Raw genomic sequence first — 13,980 nt, 5'->3', positions numbered from 1 at the left:
CGTAACCTGTCTTATTTCCAACCCTGAACAGGAAGCATGTGCCGATGCCAAAGTCCATCAACCGTAATAAATTTGATATCAATTTTAATTTCAATTGCAGAAAAAATTTAAAAAATGTCCAAAATATATTCAGTTTTTCGTGAAAATCTTTTTAAAAATCGCGTAGCTATAGTAACTGGTGGCGCGACGGGAATAGGTTTAGCAATTACCAAGGAATTACTCTCATTAGGGTGCAAAGTTGTAATAGCATCTAGAAATGAGGAGAGAATTAACTCCGCCGTTGAAAATTTAAAAAAAACTTTAAAAATCGATCAATCCCAGATTATGGGAAAAGCGTGTAATATTCGAAAAGAGCTAGAAGTTGAGAATTTGATCAGCTCCACGCTTAAAAATTACCAGAAAGTTGACTTTTTAGTCAATAATGGGGGTGGTCAATTTCTGTCCCAAGCTGTTGATATCAATCGTAAAGGTTGGGATGCCGTTATTGAAACTAACTTAACTGGAACATTTCAAATGTGCCGGACAGTTTATACTAAATGGATGGAAAATAACGGAGGAGTTATTGTCAATATAACCATGGATTGTGACAGAGGCGTACCCCTTATGGCTCATTCGGGAGCCGCTAGGGCTGGTGTGGAAAATCTAACTAAATCTTTAGCTATTGAATGGGCTCATAATGGAGTTAGAGTTAACGCTATCGCCCCTGCCAGCGGGATTTATTCTAGAACAGCGGAATTAAACTATGGAGAGGGTATTTTTGATCAAGTTAAGCAACGCCTACCAACTAAAAGATTGGGCTTACCCGAAGAAATTGCCGGTCCTGTTTGTTTCCTGTTATCCCCAGCCGCTTCTTTTCTTAGCGGGGAAATTTTACACGTTGATGGAGGAGGGAGACTCTACACTCCTTTATACATGACAATAAATGATCATGATAAATCAAAACCACTTGATGGAAATATTGATAATATAAAATCAAATTTATAAAAAATTAGATCAAATTGTAATTAAGTAAAAAAAAAAAATTATTAATTGAGATTTGTAAGAAAAGAAAGAATGAATGAAATGGGGTTTTAATTTTTGTATTTTATTTTTCTATAAAACAATTGTCAATAAATGTGTTAATTAATTAAGTGTTTGATTATTAATTAATTAAATTTATTTTCCTTTTTTGAAACTTCCATTAGATTTAGATCCTTTTGTTTTCTTGGCAGAGTTGGAATTTTTCTTATCTTCAGCCTAAATTAATTAAGATTAAATAAATAATAATTAAAAACAATTAATATTTATAATTAATATATTATTTAATTTAAATATTAATTTAATTTGATTTGTTTATTTATATTTATTTATTTTAAAGTTTCATTGGGTAAATTAATTTAATTTAATTTAATAATAAAACAACTTAAACAAGTTAATTGAAGATTATGCTTAATAGTTAATTAATTTAATACCTTTATTAAATAATAATTAAAAACAATTAATATTAATAATTAATATATTATTTTTAATTTAAATATTAATTTTATTTGATTTGTTTATTTATTTATTTTTATTTATTTTAAAGTTTCATTGGGTAAATTAATTTAATTTAATTTAATTTAATAATAAAACAACTTAAACAAGTTAATTGAAGATTATGCATGCTTAATAGTTAATTAATACCTTTCGTTAATAATTAAAAACAATTAATATATTATTTTTAATTTAAATATTAATTTAATTTGTTTATTTTTATTTTTATTTATTTTAAAGTTTCATTGGGTAAATTAATTTAATTTAATTTAATAATAAAACAACTTAAACAAGTTAATTGAAGATTAATAGATTATGCTTAATAGTTAATTAATTTAATTTAATTTAATTAATACCTTTCTTTTTCCATTGGTGCTGCTATGTGGAATAACTTTAAAGAAACTATCCAAACGTCCTTGAGTTGAACCTCCTCTACATTTCATCAATTTCGCTACTCCGGATTTCACACGATCTTCGCTAAATGCATTTTCCTCCACCAGAAATTTAATTAGTCCGTCTTCATCTGGATCAATCCATTTAATCTAGAATTATATAAAAGGATTATTAATTACAATAACCCCAATTGGTTCAATAGAAAATTAACAACTAACTTCAATATCTTTAGGATCGGCAACTGACGGATTCTTGAAAAGTTTCCTGGCTTCGTCAAAAAGCCAATCTTCAGGAGCGGGATATTTTTTAGTATCAATATTTTTTAAGATAGTTTCAATGTTTTTATGCTTTTGAATCAATTCTATGGCTCGTTTTGGTCCAATTCCCCTGATACTGTCGCAATAATCGCAACCAAGGAGTATACACAAGTCTATGAACTGTAAATTAAAATTAAAATTGATCAAACCCAATTTTGTTTTAATTATTAATTAATTAGGGATGGCACAAACTATTTACTTGATCATATTCAAGTTCCAATTGTTCCAAAATACGATTAAAGTTGAATTCTTTGATTGGAATCTTTCTGGCTTCGCTGGAGGATAAGTGTCTTAGTAAAACAGGCGAGCCAAAGGTTAGGGCATCCATATCTTCAGTTGCAGTGCCATAAACCTTTCCGGCTTTAACTAAAGCGGCACACTGAGCTTCAGCTTCACTTGGGGCCTAAAATAACTCGTAATAATTTGCATAAAGAAAAAAGCCTGGTAATTAATAATTATTAATTTAGGCTTACCTCAACAAAAGGAACTCCCATAAGCTTAAGTAGCCTTTTACAATCATCATTATGTTGTTTGGTGACTTTCACTAATCTTCGTGTATATTTATTAACATCTTCGGCATTACCTTCTGCCTCAGCTTCAGCTAGATTCTTCTGGGCTTCCTGTCTCCTTTCTTGACGTTTATCAAGCTAAATTACTCAAATTTAAGCCTAAATTCGCCTTTATTATGAACTATTAAACATACTTCAGAGCTTTTAAGTTGCGGGGGCTTGCCATCAAACACGTAAACTGGTTTAATTCCGTTTTCAAGCATGCGAATTGTACGATAAAATAGACCTACAAGATGACTGTAACCATGCCACAAATAAGTAATTGTTTACATTCGTACAAATTAAACCAAATTACCTGGTAGTTTCACCCTCAGCGTTGGTTAGGACATTTGCTTCTTGTCTTACAGCCACCAGAAATTGATAAATATACATAGAAGCATCGATGGCAATTTTGCGGCCTTTTGTTTACAAAAAAGACAATGACATTTGTTAAGCCTTGGCTCACATTTTTATGGTTTCTCCATTTAATTTACCAAAATAAGCCTTAATATCCTCTTCTTTAATAGCATTCGGTGCGTGATCGGCTAATAATTTCGAAAGCCCTTGAATTCCCATTATCTTCAATTAAAAATTAATAGAAATTAGAAAATTAAACGTTCCTTCAAATCAAAGCGCGTCTCTCTTCTCTTTGAAAATTTCCCGCTAAAATAAAGCAGACGATATAGCAGTATATTTTCTGAGGAACTAGAAGAAAACTAGGAGATTACTTTATAGGAGTAGAAGGCCAATATTCCATGGAGTAAAAACACATCGTTTAGATAGCACCGTAACAAGACGAGCAAGGCACATCAATTTTAATCTTATCAAAATATAGTATTTTTCTAACTGAATTTAGCTACTAGAGGGAGATATTATCTATAAATTTAAGCTTAAAACTAATCATGGCAGTAAAACAATTAAATACGCGTGATTTACAAAGATAAATGGTCTTAGATTTTAAATCTATAAATTCATTGTTTACAGGAGTAGAAGGCCAATATTCCATGGAGTAAAAACACACATCGTTTAGTTAGCAACGTAACAAGACGAGCAAGGCACATCAATTTTAATCTTATCAAAAAAAAGTATTTTCCTAACTGAATTTAGCTACTAGAGGGAGATATTATCTATAAATTTAAGCTTAAAACTAATCATGGCAGTAAAACAATTAAATACGCGTGATTTATAAAGATAAATGGTCTTAGATTTTAAATCTATAAACTCATTGTTTTTAGATTACTAACAAATTGAGACATATTTTAACTCCTACATTTTGAATAATACAGTAGTTTGTTATCTAAATATTATATTTTAAAGATTGAAACACCCATTGAAATGCAAATCAATTAACTGCAAAAATTATTTCAAATAAAAGAGCTTAAAATGTATTTGTTCTAATTTCGCAATATCGATTAAACGTGACAAAGGTAAAAAACCTTGAAAGCCTCTTGTCAATCAATAATCTAAAAGATATGAAATAAATTTTTGAAGTGGGGTTGAAATATGTGTATAGGTTTTAATCCCTGAATTATAAGAACTCAATTTTTATCTAACACTTGAATAACTGCGCCTTAAAAAGACAACAAGGCTTAAGTTTTCATTAAATCTTTTAGCCACAGAAACATACCCTCTAAAATAAGCTAAGCCTAAATAATAATTAAAGGTCATTGGAATAGGCCTTAAATACAGTTATTGATTCAACGCGTGTACATGTGCCACGTGACCTAAATATATATATATATTTTAATTGAAAATGTGAGATAAATCCTTCGATACTTCTCGAAAAATGGAGATTAAAGTTTCGCCAATGTGAAAACTGCCAGTCTAATACAATCTATAGGTTGACTTTTAAAACTGATAAGATTAATTTTAAGCCTAGGTCGCTATCGAAGACCAAAAATTATTATTTCCCAATAAATAGAAATACTTAGGCATTTTCATAGATTTAGGTGTTTCAGATAAAATGGCGTCTTCAAGATACGGAGAAATATACATATAACCAGAAGGGGATAATAGAAGAAGGATGACACCCTGTATCCTCTTAATACTTTAGTTATGTAACGTCATTCTTCCCAGGCTCACCCTTTTTGTTTGCTTTCCCGCTCATCAAACTTCATTCAGATGGGCATCGCACCGTAAGGTGAACTTTATAATTGTTTGGCACTAAATCCCCAGCAATCAACCCACAAACCTCGTCTTGGGGCGGGAAAAAAACCAAAAACACGTTTTGCCCTATAGTTAAGCGCTAATAAACAAATGATGTGATTCGGTTTAGTAACCTAGCTTGCTCCAAATGTTCCGATGTTGGGAAGAATGACGTTACACTTACACCGCTTTGTGGTACACTTCTCTCGAAGAGAAGTATTATATACTTCTGATATAACTAGGCCTACTTAAGATTGCACGCGCCTAACGAATATCTGAAAATTGCAGTTAACTATCGTAATACTAGACAGAAACATTACAACATAAGTGAATAATAGGCCTGAATAATCTAAATAGACGAAACCAAGAAAATTCAAAGGTTTATCGAATAATACAACAAGTTGGGAAAACCAAAATATTACCTCTCCGAGTCAAGACGACTACTTACCAACTTATTTACCCAGATATGGAAATGTTTCTTAAGTTAAAATTTATGAAATATTAAAGCAGTATACAAAGCATAGCAAATATACTGTAAATCAGACGACATTTTACATCCAATAATGATATACTTGTACACATTAAAATCATCCGATGGGGAAAAAACGGGAAATGAAGAGATAAAACTTTGGAGGGATATTACCTTTACGTGTTTGTAAAGGCCCAATTTTCTACTCCTCAACTGTATGCCCTCTATGTTCAAAGCCATATTCACAACAGGGTTGCCATGTAAACACTATCCTCTCGTTTCACCTCAACGATTCTCTTAGTTTTGTCAACATGACTGTTAACGTTACATAACACCAAAGCTTATTTGTGGCTACACACACTGAAAGTAAATGCGCATCATAAAAAGCATGAAAACACGAAGCTATAATCCGATTACGATCAGACCTTTCACTGGTCTGGGCTGCGTTCAGCAGAGCTCACCAAAAAAGACAGCGGATTTTGGAAATGTTTACCGGTGAGCTCTGTCGTCATAGCTTTTCTCCGGTCATCCGCGTTTTATAAATGACGCTAGCGCAATAAAGCGTGCAAGGTACCAAGGCTTAACAAAAATTGTATGATAACATATTTATAGAGATAGATAACAACTTTTATAATTAAAATTAGAAACTAACATATCTCTTAAAATTCTCGCGTGATCAACTGATTTCACGCCAATTAAATAGCTATAGTCCCATCAGAATCATCAAGCTATTTGTATTAATTCCTCCATGGTTTTTTCGCCAAGCTGAGAACTACGCGTTTTACGTCACGTTATCCAAAAAGCCGACTATTTTCTTTCTAGACCGCGCTAGCTCAGCGCTGAGCACCAGGACGTCAAAATTCATAAACCAAATCCCGTTATGTAGGACACTGTTCACAGCGCTGGGCTCTGCTGAAGGCGGCCCAGATTTACACCATGATTATAAAATTTAAGCCTAATTATTAAAAAGCGTATTTAACTTTCGGCTCACTCTGAACCGTTACTATCTCTGCATTACAGAAACGAAAACCAAGCGTTCACTTTTTGGTTCACTAGGCCTATTGACAAATGAAAGTTCATTTGGACAACATAGTAGCGTTGTGCTTATATTCACTTTAGAAAGGATTATGCTATAAACAGATCTAGTATAGCTTAAGTAATATATAAACATCCATTTTAAATAATAATATTTAAAAACATCTTTGGAATATCAAAATGAAATAGAGCTTTAAAGCTACAAAAGTACTAAATGCATCATAATTACGAAAAATATTTCCACATATTCAATTTATATTAAGGATAAAGGGAATATTATGGTTCTGTAGGATTTCTTTACACATCAAAACAAAACGAACTTCTAACGCAGCGCACTACTGTAACAACGGACGGACACACACAGACAAAAACATAGGCTGCTTTTTAACTCTTTCCGTATTAATTTTGAATTGAGAAACAAGATTATCTTAAATATTAAAATAAATATAATTAATATTTAACATTTTCTTCGTTAGTTATTCGCCTTATTGAACGTTACATCGTTTTAAAAAAGAACAATTAAACATTCTAGAGAGACTTGACTAATATTGGCGTTTGAAATGAAGCATACGCCGGTTGTTTCGCCTTACTAAAATAGGTAGTATATAAGGGTGTCGAACTACAGCTAAAAGCAAGAACAACCGCAATTGCGAAAACCTTTGGTGGTGATCCCACCTTAGGGAGGCTAGACGTTTCTCGTAACCCTAGCTGATCGCCGCGAATGTCTTAAACCCAACGATGACGATGGAGTAGAAGCCAGGTGTACAGACTGGTGTCCAAGTGGAATGGACGAAGACCAGAAGATGGTGGTGATTAGAAGCCAGTATGTACAGACTGGTGTCCAAGTGGGATGGACAAAGACCAGAAGATGGTGGTGATTAGAAGCCAGTATGTACAGACTGGTGTCCATGTGGAATGGACGAAGACCAGGGGATGGTGGTGATTAGAAGCCAGTATGTACAGACTGGTGTCCATGTGGAATGGACGAAGACCAGAGGATGGTGGTGATTAGAAGCCAGTATGTACAGACTGGTGTCCATGGGGGATGGACAAAAACAAAGACCAGAAGATGGTGGTGTTAGAAGCCAGTGTGTACAGACTGGTGTCCATGTGGAATGGACAATTGACTAGTCAGATGAAGTAATAGTGGTCAGTTGAATTGTGGATAGCCTCAAGTTTTGAATTTTCCGGGAACTGTGAATGCGGTCCGGAAATAGCGAACACATTTGCTTCGATTCGGAAACTGCGAACGCGGTCCCCTGGGGTGTAAGTCAATAACAACAGCCAGACAGACAGACAGACACACACGTCGAAATTAGAACCTCTCCGTGACATACGTCACTCGGAGAGGTAAAAAGGGCCACCATCTTTGTTTTTGAAATAAATCTGCATAAATTAATCACTTCAATTCCTCTGTTTTATCATAATAGATGTTTTCAAAGGTGTTTTATAGCCTGCAACGATGTTTTAAAACTCGTTTTGGCAACCACTAAATTATAACTCCGGAGTTTTACCATTTACCAAATAAAAATAAAGGTTTTACCGAAGAGAATTTATTATGCAAATGTAAATCGTTTAACCGAGTGATTTTAAACCACTAAAAGTTTACCATTTTACAAATGTAATCAATTTTATCGAAAAATGTTGACGAGGCCAAACTTCTGTATTAATATTCCTTAAAGTTTACCATTTACCAAATGAAAATAGTTTTACAGAACAGAGCTTAAAACTATCAAAAACTAACTTCGACCAAATAATGAATCTAACAAATTATTCTGTCAGAACCGACTTATTACAGAGGATATGCAACGTCCTTTTCGAACGCGTAGATGTACAAGTAACTTACATCCTTCTTAAAGGGAGGGTGAAGTGGAAAATCAAGTGATTTTTTATCGATTCTTCTTCTAATTATAAGACCAGTCTGCATAGTGAAACATTCAAAAAATACCTCCGAATGATTTTAAAATTCAAATTAGGTTCCGATTTTAAGAATAATTTGAAGTATCCCCCTCCGACCAATCGCGTAACGCCCTGCCTTTTTGTTAACAAAATTCTCGTGGCACGCTCCGTGTCTCGCGCCACGATTGTCACGTCGCGCGCCTAATTTTATCAAATCTCGTGATAAATTTCATACAACACGGAGCGTGCCACGAGAATTTTGTTAACAAAAAGGCAGGGCGTTACGCGATTGGTCGGAAGTCCTTGTTTAAAATTATCCTTTAAATCTGAACCTAATTTGAATTTTAAAATCATTCGGAGATATTTCCTGAATGTTTCACTGTGCAGACTGGTCTTATAATTAGAAGAAGAATCGATAAAAAAATCACTTGATTTTTCACTTCACCCTCCCTTTAATGAATTAGTAAGTTAAGTTCTCAGTTGGAAGTGCTAAAGTGCTTTCCGTCAATAATGGATTCTAAGTGTAATCAAATGACGGTAGAAAAGGTAAACTACTTAGTAATGTAATATAAATTTTGTGTCACGGCTGAAGTCATTGTTTTCGAAATCATTATTTCGCATTGTAGAATAAGCACTGCAATTATTCAACACCTTTCGATTTTTTCCCTAAAATAATCTATCGACCAGGAACCTTTCAATTAGTGAAATCGCAAATTAAACCAGGATACAAGTTTAAAAAATAAAAAAAAAAAAAATCAACCTGGATTTGTCATTTTAATCAAGCTAAAAATTCAAATTTAGACAGCTACAACGTTCTTCGAAAACACGTTATCTGTAGCCATTGTCATCGCCTCTACCGTTGTACTTTACCATCAAAGTTAACCTGAATATTCGAACTTTAATCTCGGGAACTTATAGAATATTTAACCTAATCAGTTTATAGCGATAAAAATGCCGAATATTTTTCTCATAAGTTTTCCAGCTTCGTGGAACAATAGCCCGTGAGAATTGATAAGTTTGCACTTAAACTAAGCGGTAACCGTTCCGTTAGTTTTCCCTTGGTTTGCATGGCATTGGCGCTACTTTGTCCTATAAATTCATACATCCTATAACCGATAAAAATAGATGGTAGCAGAAGGGGATAATAGAAGAAGGATGACACTCTGTATCCTCTTAATACTTTAGTTATGTAACGTCATTCTTTCCAGGCTCACCCTTTTTGTTTGCTTTCCTGCTCATCAAACCATAGATGGGCATCGCAACGTGGGGTCAATTCTATAACTGTTTGGTTTGAAATCCTCAGCAATCAACCCACAAACCTCATCTTGACATGGGATGAAAATTCACGAGCGTGCCTTGGCAAATAATTAAGCGTAATAGAGCAATGAAGAGGGAACTATTTATCGCGTATGTGATTTGGTTTAGTAACCTTGCTCCAAATGCTCTGATGTTGTGAAGAATGACGTTACACTTGCCCCGCTTTGTGGTACACTTCTCTCGAAGAGAAGTATTATATACTTCTGATGGTAGGGAACTCGTGAGCTCGAAACACCTTTTCCACAGACCGAACTACAGTTTACAGTACCAGTACAGGCACTTGAAAACTAGGTGATAAGAAGACCTACCACACGGTTGCAATCGAACTCTGCCAGAGAAAGGGGTTGCAGAATTTCTCAAGTACCTATATACGCTAAAACTAAAACAATAAAAACCAAAAAAATATATATATATATACATATTGTATTCAAATATCAATTTCTCAGAACTGTGGAAAAACCATTGTTGCAAATCCAATACTAAAACGAATGTTAGGTGTATTGCTTAATGCCTTAAGAACCATGCTATTAAATAACCCTATAAGAAGATTTTAATGTTAAGTTAATTTATTAATGATGATTTTTTTAAAGTTCTGAAGTACTTGAAACATTTCTTCCATATTGAAAGATACATCTAATTTTGACCCTAAGGTTATTTTTAGGAGTTGAATTATATTGGCCTACTATGATGAGTCGTAACACCACTTAAACAATACTTCTTCAGAAATCATTTCTTGGTAGGATAGAGCAAACGAGATGAAAGTTCAATATCTAGCCTAATTCTTCTACTCCTGGAGTTGAATTACTTGACAAAGTTAAGAATTAGTTTATGAAACACCTTTTAATGATAAATCATTGACATTGAATCCTTAACGTTCGATAATTTGAAACCCATAAAGATAGTTCTTCAGATTTATAGCTCAAAAAAGTGTAAGGTTCGTATTTGTATTGCATTTGCTTATCTCTAATGAACAAATGCCTTTTAGGTTTTGTATTTCTCGGAATAAGGATGAACTGCGTCAAAGTATGCAAGACACACTAGTTTTCATGGTATTGCATTCGATTGGCAATTATGATTTATGAACTTCAGTAAACAACGCCCTAATTGAGATCAGGATTCAGGATCTAATTAAATAGTTGCAAGGGAGAAATAATAGAAAATAAGAAACGATTTCAATTCGTCACCGTCAGAAAATGAAGAATTGTGTAATATTTGAGTTTATTCCGCGTTCAAAAGGCAAATATTAATGAGATTTCAAAGGCAATATGCCTCATTGCACGCAAAACTACAAGCTTATCTTTTCAGGTAGATGAAGGATGACGTCAACGGTCCCCCAACTGATATCGGCAGTCTTATGATTATATATAATAAGCAATAGAGCCCATTTACCCAGTCTCTTTTTTATCGCGACAAACCTGAGTGTGGACCTACTGAATGAACGGTTGTTTGTGAAAAAAAAGATATTAAATTTTCTTTTTCAAGATGCGCGCGGTAACGCTATTGAGCGTTGTCGGCCTACTTGGAACTTTCTTCCTAATAACGGGACTTAATGCCAGGAATATAGTGGTTAAAGACGCGAGATCCGAAAAAGGTGATCTTATAAATTTACTAAGTGAATTTGCCAAGGATAAAAAAAATCTGGCCAAACTCTTTCAAGGAAACATTAATTATGAAGCGAACGAAAATAACCGTTTACAGTCAGATGAGGATGAAGGTTTGTAATTGATTTATTGAGCTACAGTCTTAATATCTACAGAAATCTAGGTCAACCAACTCACTTCGACTTTAAACAGGGGATGAATGCGACGGCATCAACAAAGTATGCTCGGGCCAAAATGTCGAATGCCATTCTGCAAAGCACAAATGTGTTTGTACAGGAAAACATACTATTCAAGAGAACTCAGGACTAGCAACAACATGCAGAGAACCAACTGGTAAGCTATAAACTGCAACCGGGAAATCTAGATCAACATACTCATTTGGATTTTTAACAGGGGATGAGTGCGACGGCATCAACAAAGTATGCTCGGGCCAAAATGTCCAATGCGATTCTGCAACGCACAAATGTGTTTGTACAGGAATTCATACTATTCAAGAGAACTCAGGACTAGCGACAACATGCAGAGAACCAACTGGTAAGCTATAAACTGCAACCGGGAAATCTAGATCAACATACTCATTTGGATTTTTAACAGGGGATGAGTGCGACGGCATCAACAAAGTATGCTCGGGCCAAAATGTCCAATGCGATTCTGCAACGCACAAATGTGTTTGTACAGGAATTCATACTATTCAAGAGAACTCAGGACTAGCGACAACATGCAGAGAACCAACTGGTAAGCTATAAACTGCAACCGGGAAATCTAGATCAACATACTCATTTGGATTTTTAACAGGGGATGAGTGCGACGGCATCAACAAACTATGCTCGGGCCAAAATGTCCAATGCGATTCTGCAACGCACAAATGTGTTTGTACAGGAATTCATACTATTCAAGAGAACTCAGGACTAGCGACAAAATGCAGAGAACCAACTGGTAAGCTATAAACTGCAACCGGGAAATCTAGATCAACATACTCATTTGGATTTTTAACAGGGGATGAGTGCGACGGCATCAACAAAGTATGCTCGGGCCAAAATGTCCAATGCGATTCTGCAACGCACAAATGTGTTTGTACAGGAATTCATACTATTCAAGAGAACTCAGGACTAGCAACAACATGCAGAGAACCAACTGGTAAGCTATAAACTTCAACCGGGAAATCTAGATCAACATACTCGTTTGGATTTTTAACAGGGGATGAGTGCGACAGCATCAACAAACTATGCTCGGGCCAAAATGTCCAATGCGATTCTGCAACGCACAAATGTGTTTGTACAGGAATTCATACTATTCAAGAGAGCTCAGGACTAGCGACAACATGCAGAGAACCAACTGGTAAGCTATAAACTTCAACCGGGAAATCTAGATCAACATAATCAATTGGATTTTTAACAGGGGATGAGTGCGACGGCATCAACAAGCTATGCTCGGGCCAAAATGTCCAATGCGATTCTGCAACGCACAAATGTATTTGCACAGGAATTCATACTATTCAAGAGAACTCAGGACTAGCGACAACATGCAGAGAACCAACTGGTAAGCTATAAACTGCAACCGGGAAATCTAGATCAACATACTCATTTGGATTTTTAACAGGGGATGAGTGCGACGGCATCAACAAAGTATGCTCGGGCCAAAATGTCCAATGTGATTCTGCAACGCACAAATGTGTTTGTACAGGAATTCATACTATTCAAGAGAACTCAGGACTAGCGACAACATGCAGAGAACCAACTGGTAAGCTATAAACTGCAACCGGGAAATCTAGATCAACATACTCATTTGGATTTTTAACAGGGGATGAGTGCGACGGCATCAACAAACTATGCTCGGGCCAAAATGTCCAATGCGATTCTGCAACGCACAAATGTGTTTGTACAGGAATTCACACTATTCAAGAGAACTCAGGACTAGCGACAACATGCAGAGAACCAACTGGTAAGCTATAAACTGCAACCGGGAAATCTAGATCAACATACTCATTTGGATTTTTAACAGGGGATGAGTGCGACGGCATCAACAAACTATGCTCGGGCCAAAATGTCCAATGCGATTCTGCAACGCACAAATGTGTTTGTACAGGAATTCACACTATTCAAGAGAACTCAGGACTAGCGACAACATGCAGAGAACCAACTGGTAAGCTATAAACTGCAACCGGGAAATCTAGATCAACATACTCATTTGGATTTTTAACAGGGGATGAGTGCGACGGCATCAACAAAGTATGCTCGGGTCAAAATGTCCAATGCGATTCTGCAACGCACAAATGTGTTTGTACAGGAATTCATACTATTCAAGAGAACTCAGGACTAGCGACAACATGCAGAGAACCAACTGGTAAGCTATAAACTGCAACCGGGAAATCTAGATCAACATAATCAATTGGATTTTTAACAGGGGATGAGTGCGACGGCATCAACAAAGTATGCTCGGGCCAAAATGTCCAATGCGATTCTGCAACGCACAAATGTGTTTGTACAGGAATTCATACTATTCAAGAGAACTCAGGACTAGCGACAACATGCAGAGAACCAACTGGTAAGCTATAAACTGCAACCGGGAAATCTAGATCAACATACTCATTTGGATTTTTAACAGGGGATGAGTGCGACGGCATCAACAAAGTATGCTCGGGCCAAAATGTCCAATGCGATTCTGCAACGCACAAATGTGTTTGTACAGGAATTCATACTATTCAAGAGAACTCAGGACTAGCGACAACATGCAGAGAACCAACT

The 13,980-nt window shown here is 35.3% G+C and overlaps 2 protein-coding genes across 2 annotated transcripts; one reads left to right on the top strand and one right to left on the bottom strand.

The window, feature by feature from the left end:
* Position 1: 1 nt before the first annotated feature.
* LOC149651502 (peroxisomal trans-2-enoyl-CoA reductase-like) lies at positions 2-1,130 on the top strand. Its single transcript, XM_089848450.1, has one exon. It carries the CDS (start codon positions 115-117, stop codon positions 982-984), a length of 870 nt encoding a protein of 289 aa, XP_089704576.1. The 5' UTR covers positions 2-114; the 3' UTR covers positions 985-1,130.
* Positions 1,064-3,446, bottom strand: Fen1 (Flap structure-specific endonuclease 1). The gene is made up of 8 exons (XM_089848449.1): positions 3,265-3,446; positions 3,087-3,189; positions 2,926-3,028; positions 2,696-2,869; positions 2,422-2,625; positions 2,124-2,342; positions 1,869-2,054; positions 1,064-1,236 (listed from the first exon to the last, which is right to left on the bottom strand). Exons 1-8 carry the CDS (start codon positions 3,344-3,346, stop codon positions 1,156-1,158), a joined length of 1,152 nt encoding a protein of 383 aa, XP_089704575.1. The 5' UTR covers positions 3,347-3,446; the 3' UTR covers positions 1,064-1,155.
* Between the last annotated feature and the right edge of the window lie 10,534 nt (positions 3,447-13,980).

The sequence above is a fragment of the Phalangium opilio genome, unplaced genomic scaffold (assembly GCF_054372755.1).
Source record: "Phalangium opilio isolate 3A_F unplaced genomic scaffold, DU_Popi_V2 ptg000082l_1, whole genome shotgun sequence".
NCBI classification, from domain to species: domain Eukaryota; kingdom Metazoa; phylum Arthropoda; class Arachnida; order Opiliones; family Phalangiidae; genus Phalangium; species Phalangium opilio.
The sequence above is the reverse complement of the archived record's forward strand: the minus strand, read 5'-3'. Positions and strand labels throughout refer to the sequence as shown.

Excerpts from the sequence above, each read along its gene's own strand:
- LOC149651502 (XM_089848450.1), top strand. The coding sequence starts at position 115 with ATGTCCAAAATATATTCAGTTTTTCGTGAAAATCTTTTTAAAAATCGC.
- Fen1 (XM_089848449.1), bottom strand. The coding sequence starts at position 3,346 with ATGGGAATTCAAGGGCTTTCGAAATTATTAGCCGATCACGCACCGAAT. Across the intron at positions 3,190-3,264 it reads GGATATTAAGGCTTATTTTG|GCCGCAAAATTGCCATCGAT; the intron begins GTAAATTAAATG and ends TGTAAACAAAAG. Across the intron at positions 2,055-2,123 it reads CCGATCCTAAAGATATTGAA|ATTAAATGGATTGATCCAGA; the intron begins GTTAGTTGTTAA and ends ATATAATTCTAG.